Genomic DNA, 20,428 nt, shown 5'->3' on the forward strand with positions numbered 1-20,428 from the left:
TAATTACATGAGTAACAAAATATAAAAATGAAAGCCAATTTCTAGCTATCAGTTTATAAATTTCAACCAAAAATAAAATTTATTTATTTATTGACACAATCAAAATATTGAAATGAAAATGATTTTAAAATAAAAAAATCTAATTCCTCAAAGAAAAAAAAAACAAAATATATATGACATCGTAAGTGCATTTGACGGGAAAATTTTTCATGAGAAAGTGACACATATACATTTGAGAGAGAGGATGATATCAGCAGATTTCTGTTTTAGTAATAGTTAATAGATTAGTTTAAAACTTGTAATGGTCGTTTAAATTATGATCATGTGTATCTCTTGTAATGTCCATTAGATAATTTAATAATGTTTTTTATCGGAAAACAAAATTACCTTTATATTTATTTGTAATGTATGATTAGTTAAAAATAATATGGAGTATTATTTTTGCATGTTCGTTAATTATGATATCATATATATTGTACGGTATGTTTATTATTCGATATTTTGGTAATCTATTATAAATATTTATGTTCATCAATTGTAATTATCATGTACATTTACTACCCCATTATGTTCATCGCCTGTTGTGAAACATTATTTAAGATTTATCTTTTGATCAAACTGGTTAATTAACGTATTGTTCAATGTTCATTACATGATGGTATCATGTTCTTCATCAATAACATAGATGTTTTTATTAATATTATGGATGCTCTTTACATCTGAAAAGTCCATCATTGTCCCAAAAACTTCTCATCAACATTTATAATCATGATTACAAAAAAGGAAAAAAAAACATAATTATTAGATGATGTTCTAAATTAATCTAAAAAAAATTTAAATTCAAAGAACATAAGGATAGATAAAAAAAATGTGGATCACAAATTAATAATATTAAGAATATAACAAACAAACATGTATACAAATATAATACTCTCCGATCCTTTTTTTTTGTAAAAAAAAATATTTTTTTATAAAAGCAAAAGAACATGAACATATAAGAATAATATAAAAAGAACGTTCCTCATATTATTGAAACACAAATAACAGGTTTCAAAAAAAAAAAAAACACAAATAACATATTTTAATCCATGTGTACTTTACAGAACATAATTAGTAATGTAAAGAACATACAGTTCAATTTCAAAGAACATATATTGACCAGACTCAAAAATACATATTTTATGAAAAATTCTCTTAGAATCTCATAAATTAAATATGGAAAACAGATTGATAAACTATTATTAACTTCTTCTACAAAGAATTCTATTGACCGGTCGACAAATTCTCTCTTTATTTCCCTCTCTCTACAATTTTCTCTCTCTTAAATTTTAGGATCTCTGTGATTTTCTCTCTCTAAAATGTTTAAAAAATGGAAAATGTCAATTATAGATAATTATCAAAAACTGAAGCAGTTTAAACGGAAAAAACTCCCTGTAATTAAGCTAGAATTTTTTTTTCAGTAATTTAATTCCAGCAATTTAGTTACGCCACATCACCAAGTGCACCATGAGCATGGTGCACCCTGGTGTATTATACAAATTTCATATGATAAATCTAAAAAAAATAATAATGATATATTATATAGTATTATCTAAATATACTTCGTATTTGGATCACATATTCACACACTCACAGTGGATATTCCAATTGAACTAGCCCAGACAGTATATTATTTTAAGCCCAAAAGAAAAAAAAAAAAAAAAAAAAAAAAAAAAAAAAAAAAAAAAATCTGATATTAGCCCAATGATTTTTTTGTTTATTTATTTTATTTTATTATTATAATTTTTTTCACAATCAAACATTTCAAGAACTAAAAACATAAATTCAACAATTATTCATTAGTGACTTAAAGATCTAGAGAAATACGAAATTATATCTTAAATAATTTCAAACAAGCAATTGTTTGAGACTCTCAATGAAGCTACTAATATAAGAGTCCTCAAGAGATGGTCCTTCCTTTAACAAAAAATCTCTCCACTTCATACGATTAGCCCGTGCCTCTTTAGCAACTTCGTTTTGTTCATCCATCACCATTGAGATTGCCTTATTGATGGCCTCCTTAGTGCAATATCCATCTTCCTGTTGTTTCTCAACCTCGACCCCAATTCGCAACTCTAAGCTCATCATTCTTGCAACAAGGAATTGATCGAGTATTAGAGGCAACAAAACTAGTTGACATTCACTACTTATCATAGCTTCTGAAAGTGACCCTGATCCACAATGTGTCACGAAACACCCTACCGATGGATGTTGCAAGATAAGTTGTTGTTGAACCCAACCATTGTACACCATTCCTCTTCCTTTTGTTCGCTCTTCAAATCCTTTTGGCAAGGCTGACTCTATTGTTTTATAACCTGTTGGCGGCTTTAGAACAGCAAAAAATGGCCTACCTGCAACGATGACATTGATGTGAAAAAAACTTAGGCTATGTTCAATTCAACTTATTTATTTAAGTGATATTAACTTAAGGTAAAAATTAAACAATCAGATTAGATTAGATAACATTTATGAGTATGGTTTATCATTGAAGATCTTTTAATCTGTAGCTTTAATAATTATGAAATCTTCATACAAGTATTAGAAAAGTGTGTATGATTACGAATCTAATTACATCTCATTTTACAATTTTAATCTTACATGTGAAAATAAGATCAAAATTTGATTTTTTTTTTTTTTATAGGGTCAACATTGAAAATCAGATCTGACTAGTCTAGACTAGATTACATTAAACAAATTAGAATGATCCAATCAAATGAACTGAACATAACCTTAAAATAAATTTTAATCAATTCTATCTTAGATAGATCTACACCATATAAAGATCTAATACGATGGCGTGGATGACACGCGTGCCCCATAAATTTTTAAAAATTTGGCAAATGTAAAACATAAATGAAGAAAATAGGATGAGTTGTTTTCAAAAAAAAAAAAAAAAAAAGAAAATAGGATGAGTTAAACATTAAATTGACAATTAATTCGTTCTCCACGAATTTTATATAATCCTAGATTTGCATTCATGTGTGAATAAAGTAAAGGAAATGGTAAACACACCTTTTTAAAAACGACCAACAACATGCATGCATATGTGGTAAAATCATAAAAAGGAATGTTAAACGTACCTGTAAGCTCGAGTCCTAGAACAAGGTGTTGAAAATGGTTAAATTCCATAACAAATTCACTCCCAAGTGCACAATAAACGACACTTGCATTATCATAACCCTGAAGCCAACCATGAATATGCTCATCGAGTTTCGAAGACGAGAGTTTCACGACCATCGGCCCTGCTAAAAGCACAGGCTTACCATAAATTTTCTCAACATAGTCACAATAAGTCCATTCCATCTCCTTAAAACTCTTAGCACCAATAGCATCACATTCGCGTAATGATTTGTTCACCCTATCAAGCAACGTAAAATTTCCAGGCCCGTACACTTTTTGCCCTAAAGCTTCCACGATATTAGCGGCCTCTTGAGCTTGCAAACAGATAAATTGGGATGGAAAACCCGGTGGTGGTGTCACAAGATCATTCGTCGTTGGGTTGTTACCTTCTTCCTTTTTGAAAGGACAAAGGTAAGCATATGTCATTACGTACGAGGTAAAAAAATGCACAGATTTGATTCCATGTTTTCGGGCTAGTTCAGGCATCCAACATATAAAGTCATATAAGACTATATCAGGCTTTAAACGGACTAAATGATCCTCAATAGTGTCACCGGTCATATCCATGGCCGTCATCAAGAGGGTCAAGGCTGAGGCAGGCACATTGTTGGCCGCCTCAGTCTCAGAAGGGAGCCCATCGACATGAATATTTTATGTCTCACAAATATTACCCCTTTGTTGCGAGTAAATTGGACCGGAGGTAGTATAATAACATTTTTTTTAGAGGTGAAAAAATTAAATCAACCATGGAAAGTGAATAGTGCAATTGTCAATGTGATGCATATAAAAAAAAACGGAGGGAGTGTGTGTGTGTGTGTATGTATATATATATATTAAAGAGGATTTTTTTCCCGAGTTTTTAGAGAGCTACGTAGGATTTAATTTTCTTAGTGCGCCACGTAGGATTATAAATTTTAGTTAGGGGGTGTTAAATACCGCCATCCATAATGATCAAAACCGCCATCATTTCAAGTAAAAGGACTTTCTTTCCCTTAATAAATATTTACCCAATTGTTTTTTTTTTTTTAATTTTTCTAACTTCAATTAATCGACTACAATCACCGCGTCAACTACCTAGATTGGACCACCACCACCACTAATAGATTGGACCACCACCACGAACGGAAAAGTTATCGGAAATGGATGATAATCACGATGATTCGACGGAAAACCAACCGCAATCTCAACCGTCAGCTTTTGAACAAGTATGATTTCGCAATTTAAATTTGACGCAAAACTTAGGTGCCTGAAACCGGTCAACCTTCCCGGTATTCGGTTTTGAGCTCCGGTTGACCGGATAGGTTGACCGTCTTTTAACACCGGTTGGTCGTGGTAGTCTACCGGTTTACCTCGCCGGTTACCATGGGCAATCGGAGTTGAAATCCGGTTATCTGTCACGGTCAACCGGTGTTCAAATCCGGTCAACCTTACGGTCAACCAGTTTCCAGCTCCGGTTGACTGTGGTCACTTTTTTTTAAAAAAAAAAAAAAAATTAATATTATTAAATTAACTTTTTATACTATTATGAATAATAATAAATATTATTTTATTTAAGATTATGATTATAATTATAATTATTAATGTTATATTGTTCGTTATTATTAATTAAAAAATTATTTATTTGTATCAGGCGTCATTATCAGATTACGGCGGTGATGGTGTTGATTATAGCTCGTATTTTCAGACTAGAGAAGTATTCTCGACCTATCAAGCAGCTGTTGATTGGGCTAGAGAGATTGCCACTCTATCAGGGTTCTTTTTGACAAATTCATCGTATAAGAAACAAAGAAATGGGCTTCCTATTAATTACATGAAATGTGATCTGGGGGAGAGAAATATAGGGGAAAATCGGGACCGTGAAAATGCCACACGCAAGAACACGAAGAGCAAGGGTTGTAAATGTACGTTTCAAATCTCAGCTCGATGTTTACGGGACATGGAAGGATAGATAACTAGATCTAAAAAGGGTTTGAAAGGCATGCATAACCATCCGCTCATGGTATATCGAGAGGGTCACCAGGTTAGTGGTCTTAGTCCAGCTGCAAAGGCGCTTGTTATGACATGACTTCTGCTGCAACCAAGCCGCGTCACATTATGGCAGCCGTGGAAGAGAAGTTTCCGAATGAGAACCCTAACAAGAGACATATCTATAATGTGAGAAGTCGTGCTCGTCTAGATGCTTGTGAAGGTCGAAATGTTGCGCACCAATTTGTTCACTTGGCATATGAGTACAAGTATGTCTCTTGGATAAATGTTGATCCAGATACCCGTGCCATCACCCATGCTTTTTTGGCCCACCCAGAGATGGCTAATATGTTACGTACATATCCACATGTTATTGGGATGGATTCTACGTACAAGACCAACAGATATAACATGCCATTCTTCGAGATCGTTGGTGTCCACTACAAGAATCAGGTCAAATAACGACGGAATGGTTCCGACGGACCTTAAAATCCGTCGGAAAAATCCATATTTCCGACGGATTTATTTTCCGTCGGATATTTCCGACGAATTTAAAAATTCCGTCGGAAATTTCCGACGGAAAATAAATCCGTCGGAATAATTGGAAGTTCCGACGGAATATTCCGTCGCAATAGGTCATTTCCGACGGAAAAATATTCCGTCGAAAATTTTCGACGGAAAAATCCGTCGAACTTGTAATTAAAAAAAAAGAAAAAAAAAATATAAATAATCTCCCAACCCTAAAATTCCTTCTATCCTCCCCTTTTCTTTTTCCCTCACTTCTCTTTCTCTCTCCTCATCCCTCATCCTTTCCGTTCTCTTTCTCTTTCTCTCTCCTCCATCCGCCCCTTCTCTCCTCCTTTCCGTTCTCTTTCTCCCTCCTCCTTTCCGTCCTCTTTCTCTCTCCTCCATCCGCCCCTTCCCTCCTCCTTTCCGTTCTCTTTCTCTTCTCGATCACCTATTTCTTCTATCACCACCACCAACAACATCACTGCCATCACCACCAACAACAACAACACCACCACAACCACCGTGCAACAATAACGACGATTGCAACAACACCGTCGACCACAACAACAACGGAGACCACAAGAAGAACGACGAGCACACAAGATCTATTTTAATTTGGGTTAGATTGTAGATCTAGTTTATTTTTTATGTAATTGTAATGTTAATTTACAAATTTTATTAGATAATTGTATAATTATAATTTCCTTTAATTTTTGTGGTTTAATTATCGTTTTTTTGGAATTTTCTTTATGAAATTCTTGTTTAATTTGTAGATCTAGTGGTTTTGAGTTATTTGTATGGTATTTTTCGATTTTATTGTCTCAATTTTCATTTTTTTGGGTTGATTTTCGATTATTGGGGTTATTTTCGGTTTTTTTTCACTAAGTTGTGTTTTTGGGGTTTTTTTTGGCGTGGTGGTGGTGTTTGAAGGTGGGAAGGGGCTGGTGTGAGTGTGGTGGTGTCGGTGGTGGTGTTTGAAGGTGGAATAGGGGCTGGTGTGGGTGTCGGTGGTGGTGTTTGAAGGTGGGATAGGGGCTGGTGTGGGTGTCGATGGTGTAGGGTCTGGTGTGCCTGTGGGTGTCGGTGGTGTGGGGTCTGGTGTAGGTGTCGGTGGTGGTGTTTGAAGGTGGGATAGAGGCTAGTGTTGGTTTCGGTGTGCAGTGGGGTCTGGTGGTGTGGGGTGGTTACTGGTGATGTGGGCTGGTGGTGGGGGTGGTGGGAGGCTTTTTTTTTTTGCTTTTTTAAAATTATTTTCCGACGGAATTTCCGTCGCAACTTACCGGCGGAATAAAGTCCGTCGGAAACTTGCGACGGACTGTATCGGGCCTGGAAATCGGTTTCGACGAACTGAATTCCGTCGGAATTTCCGTCAGAATAGTGTTTCCGACGGAAATTCCGTCGGAAAAAGCCCTTTTTCCGACAAAGGGTATTGCGACAACCAGTTCCGACGGAAATTCCGTCGAAAATAGGTTTTTCGACGGAAAACGGGGTGTTTCCGACGGATTTTTTCCGTCGTTATTTGCCTGTTTTCTAGTAGTGGTCACGCCTACAAGTGGGTTTTGGAGAAATTGCAGTTGTACATTGGATTTGAGGTGGCTCCGAATGTTTTTGTTACTGATTGTGAGTTGGGGTTGATGAAGGCTTTGAAAGAGGTCTTTCCAAATTGTTCGCATTTATTATGCAGGTGGCACATTAACAAGGATGTGTGGCAAGGGCGCACTATTTGTGTGGGAAGCATATGTTGATGGCCGAGAGATTTTGAAATGGTAAATAGAGAAGATCGAGTAATGTGTTCGACCACTGTTGCCGAGAATGAGTTAGAGTTGCAAACTATGAAAGCGACATGGGGAGCATCGAACCCACCACTGGTGAAATACGTCGAGGAGCAATGGTTGGTTTACAAGGAGAAATTTGTACGAGTTTGGACGAATTTGGTGATGCACTTCGGCAATGTCAACACATGTAGAGTAGCCAACATTCTGTACTTAAACAATGGTTCGATAGTTCTACAGGAGCATTAGACACTATCTTCCGTCTTGTGCACAACAACATTGAGGGTATGCTAATTGAGATTCGTCACCATTTTGAGGACTCGAGACGGCGAATGGGGTCACAACACAACATCATGCCTTTGCTTCATTTTAACGGCTTTATGTCATTTCGAGGTCTTGATATTTTACAGGAGGAGCTGAAGAGGATGAGAGAGTTATCTGATGATGTGTTGGATAGGTGTGGGTGTGCGTTGCTGACGACGCACGGTCTCCCATGTGCATGGACCATGTGGACAGCGATTCTTGCAGGGACAGGGTTGTATTTGGATCAGGTCCATCCATTTAGGAAGACATTAATTAGTGATCGGTGAGGGCGTTGACATTCCCGTTTTTGCTGAGGAGTCAGAGCAGGATGCAGCCTTGTTTAGGTCTTTGGTGGATGAGGTCTTGGGTCGTGATCCAAGCTTTGTGCGGGGTATCAATTGGGTCCTATTTGAGGAGCTACACCGAGATTAGACTGATTTTACAAATAATACCCAAAAATTGCACATAAAAATTAACAGAGGTAGTATATTAGATCGAGGAGAGGTTGACTACATGTAAGACTGAAAATAAAGGGTGATGCTAAATGTCCCAATAATCCAATGTGCACTTATTCATTAGTTACTATTACACTTACTTTACTTCCAACTAACTAGTCAATTTTGGACAATATATAACCTCAACTCACATGTGCGGGTTATAATTATTTGATATACTTTCTCCGTTTACTTTTATTGCTCTATAAAGACTGTTACACTATTTATATAATCTTTTTTGACTATTTTTTGTGATTTATTCGTAAGAAAAAACATAGTCATGTAGGATCTAGTAAAGTTCAAATCATTTATCTCGAAATTTACTTTTCAAATATCAACTTTTTATAATTTTAACAAAAGTATAAATAAAGATATTAATAGGCAAATTAATGTGCTATCAACTTTTTATTGTAAGGATTTTTATTCCATATGTTTGATGATTTAATTTATGTTGTTATTATTAACGTACATAAGATATTTTTTTTGCTGCAAATGAGGGCAAGCCCGTTTATTAGAAAAATAAAAGCGATTACATGATAAATTGTGGCAAAGTCACAGCTATGGCATCCTCCCAAAAAAGACTTAGTCTTTCTTAAAGAGAAACACCCATATTTGCTAATTTAAGATATTGAAAGGCTAGAAATGCTCATATGTTATACTATTCTGTCCCCTCCTTTATTTTTGCTCCATAGTCCATAAGTGTATGCTCCCTATATAAAATTTCTAGTTGTGTAAAGTTGATGAGAGAGAACAACGGTAGATACATAATATTGTTTGTATGTAAGAAGAAAATAACGGTACTTATATATCTATAAATAGTATCGATTCGACGTGAGCAAAATATAAGGGACACGCAAAAAAAAATAAAAAAAAATAAAAGCAAATATAAAGCGATAGAAAGAGTATATTATATGTATGATGGCTTCCTAAAAAAAAGTTATTAGGATATTAAGTCAGTATTTGAAAAAGGAGAACGCCTAAAATAACAAGTTTAACCAATTTTTGATAGCGCGGAATAGATATCGATTATTAAAATGACCATGTTATCTATCTAAATATCAGCATAGCTACATTTGCCTTAAAAACAAATACTGTACATAAAAATAGAGTCCAATTAAGCTTTCATCCACAACGTAGCTCCTGAAGACTCTGGATGAAGCTACTTAAGTAATTGTCCTCAAAACCTTCCTTTAGAAGAAGCTCTCTCCTCTTAGCATGGTTGGCCCTTACCTCTTTTCCAACTTCACTTTCGGAATCCATGACCGTTGAGACCGCCTTATCGACGGCCTCCTTAGTGAAGTAGCCATCATCGTCTCGCCTCTCAACTTCAACCCCGACCTTCAACTCTATGCTCATTAATCTTGCATTGAGGAACTGATCCGCTCCTTGAGGTAGCAACACCAGTTGGCATTCGCTTACCATAGCTTCGGATAAAGACCCTACACCACAATGTGTCACGAAACATCCTACCGAAGGATGTTGCAGGATGAGTTGTTGCTGCACCCATTCCCCGTGCACAATTCCTCTTCCTTTTGTTCTCTCTTCGAATCCTTCTGGCAAAGCCGACTCTATTGTTTTGAAACCTATAGGCGGCTTCAGGGCTGCCAAAAATGGTCTGCCTGCAAGATAGAAGGGTTTGGTTGATAAAAGAAAATTTCAAAATACAAGGAATGTAGTGTAGTTAGTCAATTAAAAGTGAACAAAAAATAGTGGACTTTGGTGGACTAAATTTATTTTAAAAAAAATAAGGTGAAATGAGACTTTTATTTGAAGACAGCCTGCTTACCTGAGAGCTCAAATCCGAGAACAAGCTCATGAAATTGTTCAATGGTGAGAGCAATTTCACTACCAAGAGCACAATACACAACACTGCGATGAATAAAACCATTTAACCAATGATCAAAGTATTTATCTAGCATCGCCGAGGTTGCGGATTCAGGCAAAACAGGACCTGCTAATAGAACAGGCTTACCAATAAATTTCTCTACAAAATCACAAAACGGTCCATGAATCTCCTTACAAGAATTGGTCGCAATAGCATCACTTTCTTGCATAGCAGCATTGAGGTTTTCAGCAAATAATGTCACTATAAATGCGAAAATCCGTGCCTCGTAGGCGTGCAGCCTAATAGCCTGGCATGGAAAACCCGGTGGCGGTCCAATAAGGTCCGCCTCGGTGATCTGATGATCATTTGGCAAGTTCCTTGCCTGGAGACTAGTGTAACCATAAATCATAAGATTCAAAGTGGTATAATAAATGGACTTGGACCCATATTTTCGAGCCAACTCGGGTACCCACAGAGGGAAGTCAAAGAAAACAAGGTCGGGTTTGAGACTAGCTAGATGAGCCTCAATAGTATCACGAGTCATGTTCATTGCGTCCATAAGAAGGTGCAAGCCCTTCTGGTTGGGCACATCGTTGGTCGTCTCGGCGCCTAGAGGAAGGCCGTCGACGTGGGGTACGACAATGGGGATGAAATGGATAAGTTGAGGGTGTTGGTTTAAAGAGGCTACTTTTTGGTGTGCTTTTGTTGGGAGAATGAATGAGATTTTGTTACCTCTCTTAGCTAATTTGTTTGCTAAATGAAGAAATGGTGTAATGTGGCCTATAGCAAACCAAGGATACATCACAATGTGGAATGACATTTTTAGTTTTGAGATTATTTATCTTTGAATAATATAATGAATGTAATCATATATTTAAAGGAATCATTTATAATGTCATCCTAGCTATGGTTTTCTTATAACCTTATAATCATGCTAACTATACTATCCTTTTACTTTCTTTAATTTGTCTTTGTCTTCTCAATTCCTCACCTACTACCGATTAATCATATCCCCATCATCTTTATATTACACAGTACTCACTTTATTTTTTGTAAGTGTCCACCTCACATAAATCATTTTATATATTTTTTTTAAGTGCCTCATTACCTATAGTGGAACCACACTCATGTTATATATTTCCTCCGTTTTTTTTAGTTGACACCGTTTGACTTTTACATTATTCACATATTAGTATATTACACTTTGACTCGCTTTGTGATTTATAGATACCATAAAATATAGTCATGTGGGATCTTGTTTGAATCATCTACATGTATATTTTATTAATATCCACTTTTTTTTATATAATTTTACAATTTCATAATTGAAATTATTAAGCGTTAAAAACATACGTTGTGATTATTTCGGAATGGAAGGAATATTATCATGAGTTTGCCCCATTTATCTCACAAATTAACAAAAACAGTACTACCATGGCAGGTTCGTGAATAAGGGTATGTTCACTTTAGCTTGATTTCAGTTCAGTTTAACTCCAATCAGTTCAGTTCAGTTCAGTTCAGCTCCTGATTTCCTTCTCTCATAAAATATTCATTTCAGCTCGATTCAATTTATTTCAGTTCAATTCAGCTCCAATCAGTTTAGTTCAATTCAGTTCAATTCAGCTCCAATCAGTTTAATTTAGTAAATGTGAACAGGCCCTAAGTGCATGTGGAGAGTGATTAAAACAATATAAACTGTGAAAAAGAAAACTGCAAAATAATAATTGTGGGTCATGTCCATGAAGTAATGATTGTTACTTTGGTGTTGAAGTCGTTTGGTTAAGCTAACCCAAGTTATTGTTTTCCCTTCAAAAAAATTAATTATGGAGTACTATGTAGTTGAAGTTAAAAACAGTGGAGAGGATAGATCTAATGAGCTATTGTGAAACTCAACAAAGATATATACTAGGTTAGCTTTTTTTTATTTTTAATGATTTGACATAAAGTGTGATTTAAAAATGTCTAATCGTTATAACTAATATTGTTTTTTTTTAGTTGACACCTTTATATTATCATGCTTGTCAACGCATATTTTTAATGATTAATATCTCTAGTTATTAATGCTCCCTTCATGTTTTAATAAGTGTTACACTTATCAAATACGATCGTATTTTAATAAGTGTTACACTTCCTTTGTTTGGCAAAATGCTACATATATTTCAATAATATTGTATCTCTCTCCACTCATGGTCCATACTCAAACTCACTGCTACTTATTTTTTTAAAAAAATTATTTATTAGGACCAATTAGATGGTAACAAGTGTCAAGTCACCTTCTAAAACATATCACTAATTTCATAAACCGATAAAAAAACCATTTTGGGAAGATATGGGTACAAAGTGGGATTATTTCTGAAATACACAAATGTGAGATTATTTTAAGTAAATGTGTCAAAGGTTGAATTATTGTTTTCAATTTTTCAATGATAAAGCCCCTTTAACAATTAACACACATAAGCCTAACTATACCAGTATACCACCGACAAAATGAAGAGGGAGTACCCACTTTTAACAAGTAACACACGTTAGCCCCAACTAGGCAACTACCCAAATACTTTAAAACCCACCTTAAATTACTCCCACATTCTAAAATGTTTTAACGAGTGTCAGGTAACTTGCTATAACAAGTTAACTGACCTGTTGGGACTATTTAAAGAAGATTGACATGAAAGGTGGGAAATGTGGTATTATCTAAAAATAACTCAAAGATGGGATTATTTTTCGCGGACGACCGAAAGGTGGGATTATTTCGAGTAATTTTTCCTAAAAAAAAAAATGTTTTGTTTCCACCCTATAATTTTCCTACAACTCTGTGTATGCCGATTATTACGAAATGAAGAGAGTATAAATCAAACCTCTCTCTGAGTCTGATTTGGCATTACAAATAAATTTACTTATTGAAAGAAGTAAATTGAAAGTACCTCTAATGATAGAGATGTAGCCTCTAATGACTTCCTGACACAAATTTTGCTTAGAAATGTCAAAATTTAACCCAACTCAAAACCGAATTAGAAACAAATTATTCAAGAATAATCAAAAGTTAATCTGAGATTATTTGAACTTTTATAATACTCACACAATCCTTTAAACCATGTTTTGTAATTTATATGTAAGGAATAAGATAGTTATTGTAGGAATTTGGAATCTAGTTATTAGATCTTCTCGATATCTACTTTTCAAATACCAATCATTAATTATCTATACTCCGTACTAAAGTATAATTAAAGGTATAAAATGGCAAAAGTACTCCTCTTATAGCTTCTTCAATGGCATTGGACTTCCAGGTGGTTTTTCTTTTAGGTAGTTATAAGCGTAAAATGACAAACGGTATAATTATAGTAATAATTTTTTTAAAAAATTTAAAAAATTAAAAAAAAAAAAAAAAAAGTGAAGGATATACCAACTAAGGGCCTGTTCACATTTACTTAATTTCAGTTCAGTTCAGTTCAGTTCAGCTCTAATCAGTTCAGTTCAGTTCAGTTCAGTTCCAATCAGTTCAGTTCAGTTCAGCTCTTAATTTCCCTCTCACATAAAATATTCATTTCAGCTCAATTCAGTTCAGTTCAGTTCAGTTCAGCTCCAATCAGTTCAGTTCAGTTCAGCTCAATTTTGTAAATGTGAACAGGCCCTAATTGTTAGTGGAGTGGTGATTGGGACTGCACTTGGCAGAGGCAGAGAGGATCGCATTTCGATCCGCCATAAGGCCATAACAACAATTATGAGGGGAGGAAAACCTAACCTCTTAAAATTACGCTCTGAAAAAAAAAAAAAAAAAAAAAAAACAAATTATCAGTTTATAACGTCAATACTCTACAAGGTATTACCTGAATATAAGTTGTTATATTATTATAAATAATAATCAAATTTAAAATGATTGTGATTATAATATTTTTTTTTTTTTGAAACAGTGATTATAATATATTTTAATATAAGGCTATTATATTTATTTATTTATTTTGGAAAAAACAAGGATCAAATTAAACCATATTAAAGTAGTTCAAAGCAAGGTGTTGGATGCCCATAGGCGATCCCATGGATGGGGTTGGGAGGGGTTGTTGTTTTGGGGGGTTGGGGACCCTTGGGGTGCCGAAGGTGGCAAGGCTGGCTGGGTGTTGGGGTTTTATTACCAATCATATAGTGATCCGTGTTTAGTAACTTGTCATTGTCATTGGGACCAATATCAGCGAACACTCTAACATTCAGATTATTAAAAAATAATCTAATACTCCGTATTAGAATAATTTAAAGCAAATACGTGAAACTTAGAATAATCTAAAATTATGATAATTTAAAGTGCCGTTCAAATAAAAAAAAGGATAATTAAAAGTGAATACGTAGGGAATTAAAGACTAGCTCATAGAAGGTGACGAGCATTGGAAATGGTTTTTACCTAACTAAAACAGAATTTTCATTGAACCAAAGCCTAATTATGGAAATTGATTTTGGCACACCCCTATATGAGAAGAGCATAAAAAACTGTGCTCTCACATAGGGGTGTGCCAAAATCAATTGGGGTGTGCCAAAATCATTTCCCCCTAATTATCCTTAAATTTCATAGAATCAAGACAATCATTTAGTAGACGAGAAGGAAACCATAGCACTCGGCACTTCTATCGTCGTGGTGAAGACACACAATGCATTGGATACAGCTAGAGATACACATTGTATAGCATAGAAGTGATTCATAGACCTTTAACAGCGGTAGATTAAGAGGAGGATAAAAACTTTAGTACAGTTTACATAAACAAATTATGGAAGCTTGACATAGTACATTGCCAAACAACCTCCTTTATGATAACGGAAAACATAGTACAGGTGATAGCAAAACAAACGAAATATGAAAATGCCTCCTTTTAAGCCTACCCTTTTTATGCGATGCCCAGCAGTTTCTTCACGTCCTTCTGCAAAAAGATAAAGATTAAATGGTTATCACTAGCTCTCGATCTAATTAATACACAGCACATTGTTTTCTTGGTACGTTAATTAGTCAAACTAAGTTTTTTACCTCAATGCTCTTTGGGGAAGTAGTTGGTGCGTAACGATCGACAACATTACCATCTTTATCAACAAGAAACTTGGAGAAATTCCACTTAATGTCACTTCCCAAAAACCCACCTTTGCTTGATTTCAAGAACTTGTAGATTGGGGCGGTATTCTTTCCATTCACTTCAACCTGTGAAAATTGTGTAAGAAAAGTCATAAAAGCTACGAAAGCCAATTCAATTGATGATCGATACTCTTAACGTTCAGAAGTTTTACATCCTAAACACAGCTTATCTAACATAAGCATATATGGAGTATAATGTTTTTATGAATGATTAAACAAAATACCTTGTCAAAAATGGGGTATTCAGCCTTGAAACGAGTGCAGGCAAACTGCACAATCTCCTCATTACTTCCTGGCTCTTGGTTACCAAACTGGTTACACGGAAATGCCAAGATCTCGAAACCTGCAGCAATTTAGCACGCATATAAGTTCAACCTTCAATACAACAGTGCCAACAAAAAGGAACGGAAGAGCGACAACTACCTTGGTCCTTGTACTTCTCATACAATTCAGTCAACTCTGCGTAGTTTGAATTGGTAAGACCACTGCACCCAATAGAGAAAAAGGAGTTAGGTGAGTTAAGCACAAAAGGTAATGACAATATCCTTTTACTAATAGTTACAAGAAAGAAGGCAAACAGAGGAACAGGAGTCCCATAACATACGTTTCAACTAGACCTGATCAACATGAGCCCGGCCAGGCCCAGCCCAATTTCTTTTGGGGGATATGGGCATAAAAATTGGGCCCCAATTCAGGGTTGGGCCTGGCCCAAAATGGCTTGAAAAGGCCATTAGGCCCAGCCAAAATTTACGGGCTTGGGCAAGCTTATCCGGCCCAAATCTTGCCCCAGTCTGACTCAACAGGCTGATTTTTAGTCTTAAGCCCAGCCCGCCCAATGATCACCTCTAGTTTCAAGTTTCAACAGCAATATCCTTTAATTAAAAAGCTGAAAGAAAGAAGGCAAACAGAGCAATAGGAGTCCCATAACATACTTCCAACTAAGTTAATGACATGCCCCTACACTTCAAAAACAATGGCTTCACTAATTCCAACCCTTATAATTTATCCCCTCCATACATATAAGTCCCAAATCCTACATACGTAAGATTGGTATGTCCATATTCCATAAAATGTTATCACACACTCACACTAGCTTAGCTGCTTAGGTCATATAAAAGCATCAGTTATTATAGAAGCCAAGATAACAAAATATAAATTAAAAACAAAAAAAATATAAATGAAACATCCTAAAATGAGTTCAAGCCATATCATACCATTGTGAGGCCACGTTGACAATCAACAGCACCTTCCCTTTGTAAGTGCTAAGATCAACATCGTTACCACGAGCATCCTGCATAATAACAGTTTATATGTCATACTAGGAAGTCCAAAACTTAATAGGAACAATTGCAAATTACCTTCATTTCCCTTTAAACAAAGGATAAGAAATCAATGACACATATTAAAAGAGCAAATCAAATAGAAAAAGGAACCACACTCTGCAAATCTTAATCTACAATGTCATCCTACAGTCTTCACTAAGTAACAGGATTACAGGACAGAGATGAAACTTTAGCAAACAAAGACTTTAAATTTACCTCACGACCCAAAGGATGCAAACTCGCTATGACATTAGCTAATCATAATCAAAGCAACAAAAAATCTATGTCACTCGAATTCTTCATTTCCAACAAAATTATTGTAATAAGACCATGAACCGATTGAATTCCATGTATGTTACTCGAATTCTTCATTTCCGAATTACTGTAATAAGACCATGAACCGCTTGAAGTCATGTTGCTACAAATTCTTCATTTCCGAATAAATTACTGTAATAACTCTAATTCTTCATTTTCGACTAAATTACTCTAATAACACCATGAACCGATTAAAAGTTTAAAACTCTAATATGTTACTCGAATTCTTCATTTCGACTAAATTACTGTAATAACTTGAAAATTTCATTTCCGACTAAATCACTGTAAAAAACACACCATGAACAGACTAAAGTCCTTGTATGTTACTCAAATTCTTCATTTCCGACTAAATTACTGTAATCACACCAAGAACTGATTAAAGTCCTTGAGAAATACCACACATAAACACCCACACCGTGACACCGCCAACCGAAAGAAAAAACCAGAAACGGCCATGACTCATACACACCGCCAACCGAAAGAAAAAACCCAGAAACATCCATAACTCCTATCAGGCAACCAGACTAGTAAAACCCAATGGAAAATGTAATGGACTTATTCATTCTTGAACTGTATATTTATACTGAGTACAAAATTTAGCTAATTATTCTAATAACAAACCCTTCATCTCAAATTAACACTAAAACCATCAAAATTCAACCTTGTAACATTGATCGGCTCAGAAATGATTATTAATGAATGAAACTAATGCAAAACGATCGGCCCAGAAATGATGATCAATGAATGAAATTAATTTCTGCAAAAAGATACAGCAACACCGAAGCCCCAATTTCAATTTCACATTACCCTTTTCCCAATTTTGCCTCGGAATTCTCAAATTTTCACCAAAATTAATCCAATTTTCTTTCCATCAAACAGGATAATCAAAATCAAAATCATATTAAAAATACCAAATTCAATCCAATAAACACGAAATTGAAAACAGAACACCAAACAGCATATATAATCAGAGTATTAATAAAATTAATTACAGCAAAATTGAGAATTTTGAGAATCTAACAAACAAAATTACAATCATAGTATTAAACTGCAAAAATTAAAAGAGGATTAATACTAACCTTGACAACAAAGTTGTGGACTGATTTGGGTTGAGCAGAAGAGTCACTTGCCATTGACTTTTGTGAACTAAAACTTTGAGAAAAGGGAGAATGATTAAGATACCCAGAAGAAAAATTATCCAAATTAATGAAAGATCTCAAATGGGTTGGCTTTGATATAGAAGATAATTGATTATATGATATAATTGAAACCAGAGAAATTGGTATTGATCTGTGTCTGAAGAGAGAGAAAATAGAAGAACGAAGCATTGAAATATATAGGGTGAGTATGGATGATATTTATAGTGTGAACTGTAATAAATTGGAAGATATCATACAAGTATAAAGTATGGAAACAAATCAATCACTCTTAATTCCTTAGGTATGACCAGATAGAATGAGTATGGATGATATTTACAATGTGAATTGAAATGTAATAAATTGGAAGATATATCATACTATGAAGTATGGAAACAAATCAATCACTCTTAATTCTTAGGTATAACAATTTGACCACATTCACTTTTAAGAGTTTGTGTTAAAGAGGTTAGAAAAATCGTATAAGTAAGTTGTTTATTCAAAAGAAAAATCGTACGAGTAAGTTACTAGAAAAAAAAAAAAAAAAGGGACAAATTAAACAAAGGAAATTTTGACATTCGCTATTTGGAAAAATATTACGATTCACATTTGCTACCTGTTAGGAAAAATTAAAGGGAATATTGCACTAAGGTCCAAGGTCCAAGGATACACTTATTCTAGATTAAGGTATACTTTTCTTAAGTTATTATAGAACGAGTTAAAATTACCTTATTACTGTATATTTAAAATTACCCTTATATATTACAAAAGTTACTATATTCTTAACATAAATTTTATCCTTAAAAAAAACACCATGAATTAGATTTTAATCTTATTAGTGTTCAAAGCATGTATTCATTAAGAACTTTACAAAGTTTCACATATGGCTAACCACACCGTGATCGGATTACTTGGTCTACTCAGTCGGCCAGGGGTTACTCGGTCAATGGTTATTCGATCGGTCAGGACCGTCAGGTCAAAGTTAATCGGTCGGTCACGAGTTACTCGGTCAAGATTTACCTGGTCGATGGTTTGGTGTTTCTCAGTTGGCTATATAGTGCGGTCATCCACACAAAAAACGCCTGAAAGTGTATCTAATTGCCGCAGATGTGAACAGGGTGCAGATTAAATTAATTTAATTTAAATATAAATGTCAATTATGAATTTGAATGAGAGAACAATGAAAAATGTGGCAGATATGGAAGGATTATACGTGGGGCAAATTCTATCCTTCATTCTTTCTGTCTTATTCTGAATTTTTCGTATTCAAGTACGCAATGCTGATGTTTTCAAAAAAAAAAGTACGCGGTGCATATGTATAACGAAAATAATTACTCCCTCCGTCCCTAAATTACATTCCTTCTTTCTATTTTTGATATTCCAAAATTACATTCCCCTTTCTATTTTTGGTAAGTTTTTTTAAGTAAATCAACTCTTTTTTTCTGTTTTATATTTAATGCTTTCTTACTCATCCTTACCTAATCTCACTCATAATCCCTGTGCCAAATTACAATGAATATGATTGGTTAAAAATTTTCAATTAGGAGCATGTGATTGGTCCTTTTTTTTTTTTTTTTTTTGCAAAGGATTGATGACATGTCATGAGTAATAACTACTCTATCTTTGTACTTCCCATAGCATTATCTAATTGTTGTTATTTGTCTTATTTTTCCCTCCTTAATTCCCGTGTAAATTTCCAAAGAGGAATGTAATTTAGGGACGGAGGGAGTCTAATTGAAAATTCTATAGTATCTAGTCGAAAAATTGTTTTGATAAGGCTTTAGGGTTGTTGTGGTCCAAATAGCTTTAATTGGACCGGTACATTTAATAGCCAAAAGCCCAATAATCTTACAAGGACCTTTTCCATGCCCTAGTCCATCCGATTGTCCATAAGGCAGTCCATTTGCTATATAGTCCAAATCAGCCTATCGTTACTAGGGCCCACATTTAAAAGGCATAGATATCCCACATTTATACTTCCTCTGTTTTTTTTAGTTGACACCTTTCTATTATCACACTTGCCAACGCATGTTTTTAACGCTTAATAACTTCAATTAACAACATTGTAAAATTATAAAAAGTTTATATTAATAATATATATATATATATAGACGATTCAAACAAAATCCCACATAACTATAGTTTATTGTATCTATCAATCACAAAATCGAGTCAAAGTGTAGTATGTGAATAGTGTAAAAGTCAATTGGTGTCAACTAAAAAAAAACGGAGGAAGTATTAAAGAAGGTATATAAGGCCTTATTTGGTTCACCTTATTTTTACTTATTTCTAAAAAAAATAAGTTCAGGTCTGATCAAATTAGAAAAAATAAGTACAGATCAGGAAAAAACTAGTTTAGAATAGATCATCGTTTTTTGTGCAGTTTTTATCGCTAAATATCTTTAATTTCGTAATTAAAAAATTTGTGAAAATTGCATATTAATAAAATACACATTATTACAAATCTAATAAGATCCCACTTTATATATTTTTTCTTTATAGATTATCGTACATTTAAGG

General features: G+C 34.5%; 3 protein-coding genes and 1 pseudogene across 3 annotated transcripts; 1 reads left to right on the forward strand and 3 right to left on the reverse strand.

Annotated features, from left to right (window-relative positions):
- Positions 1–1,887: 1,887 nt before the first annotated feature.
- LOC145596718 (UDP-glycosyltransferase 79B30 pseudogene) lies at positions 1,888–3,726 on the reverse strand (annotated as a pseudogene).
- A 1,494-nt stretch (positions 3,727–5,220) lies between these two features.
- Positions 5,221–7,996, forward strand: LOC145596719 (uncharacterized). The gene is made up of 2 exons (XM_081652929.1): positions 5,221–5,577; positions 7,601–7,996. Exons 1-2 carry the CDS (start codon positions 5,221–5,223, stop codon positions 7,994–7,996), a joined length of 753 nt encoding a protein of 250 aa, XP_081509055.1.
- Positions 7,997–9,095: 1,099 nt separating this feature from the next.
- Positions 9,096–10,869, reverse strand: LOC145599128 (cyanidin 3-O-galactoside 2''-O-xylosyltransferase FGGT1-like). Its single transcript, XM_081655538.1, has 2 exons — positions 9,990–10,869; positions 9,096–9,822 (listed from the first exon to the last, which is right to left on the reverse strand). Exons 1-2 carry the CDS (start codon positions 10,846–10,848, stop codon positions 9,326–9,328), a joined length of 1,356 nt encoding a protein of 451 aa, XP_081511664.1. The 5' UTR covers positions 10,849–10,869; the 3' UTR covers positions 9,096–9,325.
- A 3,844-nt stretch (positions 10,870–14,713) lies between these two features.
- Positions 14,714–18,124, reverse strand: LOC145599441 (putative phospholipid hydroperoxide glutathione peroxidase). Its single transcript, XM_081655824.1, has 6 exons — positions 17,852–18,124; positions 16,350–16,426; positions 15,559–15,620; positions 15,360–15,478; positions 15,034–15,201; positions 14,714–14,929 (listed from the first exon to the last, which is right to left on the reverse strand). Exons 1-6 carry the CDS (start codon positions 18,098–18,100, stop codon positions 14,897–14,899), a joined length of 708 nt encoding a protein of 235 aa, XP_081511950.1. The 5' UTR covers positions 18,101–18,124; the 3' UTR covers positions 14,714–14,896.
- Between the last annotated feature and the right edge of the window lie 2,304 nt (positions 18,125–20,428).

Source organism: Chenopodium album, chromosome 20 (assembly GCF_948465745.1).
Source record: "Chenopodium album chromosome 20, dcCheAlbu1.1, whole genome shotgun sequence".
In the NCBI taxonomy this organism is placed as follows: Eukaryota; Viridiplantae; Streptophyta; class Magnoliopsida; order Caryophyllales; family Amaranthaceae; genus Chenopodium; species Chenopodium album.

Coding starts and splice junctions, on each gene's coding strand:
- LOC145599128 (XM_081655538.1), bottom strand. CDS start 10,848: ATGTCATTCCACATTGTGATGTATCCTTGGTTTGCTATAGGCCACATT. Junction 9,823..9,989: donor TCTCGGATTTGAGCTCTCAG/GTAAGCAGGCTG, acceptor TCTATCTTGCAG/GCAGACCATTTTTGGCAGCC.
- LOC145599441 (XM_081655824.1), bottom strand. CDS start 18,100: ATGCTTCGTTCTTCTATTTTCTCTCTCTTCAGACACAGATCAATACCA. Junction 15,202..15,359: donor AATACCCCATTTTTGACAAG/GTATTTTGTTTA, acceptor CAATTTTCACAG/GTTGAAGTGAATGGAAAGAA. Junction 14,930..15,033: donor CTTCCCCAAAGAGCATTGAG/GTAAAAAACTTA, acceptor ATCTTTTTGCAG/AAGGACGTGAAGAAACTGCT.
- LOC145596719 (XM_081652929.1), top strand. CDS start 5,221: ATGACTTCTGCTGCAACCAAGCCGCGTCACATTATGGCAGCCGTGGAA. Junction 5,578..7,600: donor GTGTCCACTACAAGAATCAG/GTCAAATAACGA, acceptor CAACACATGTAG/AGTAGCCAACATTCTGTACT.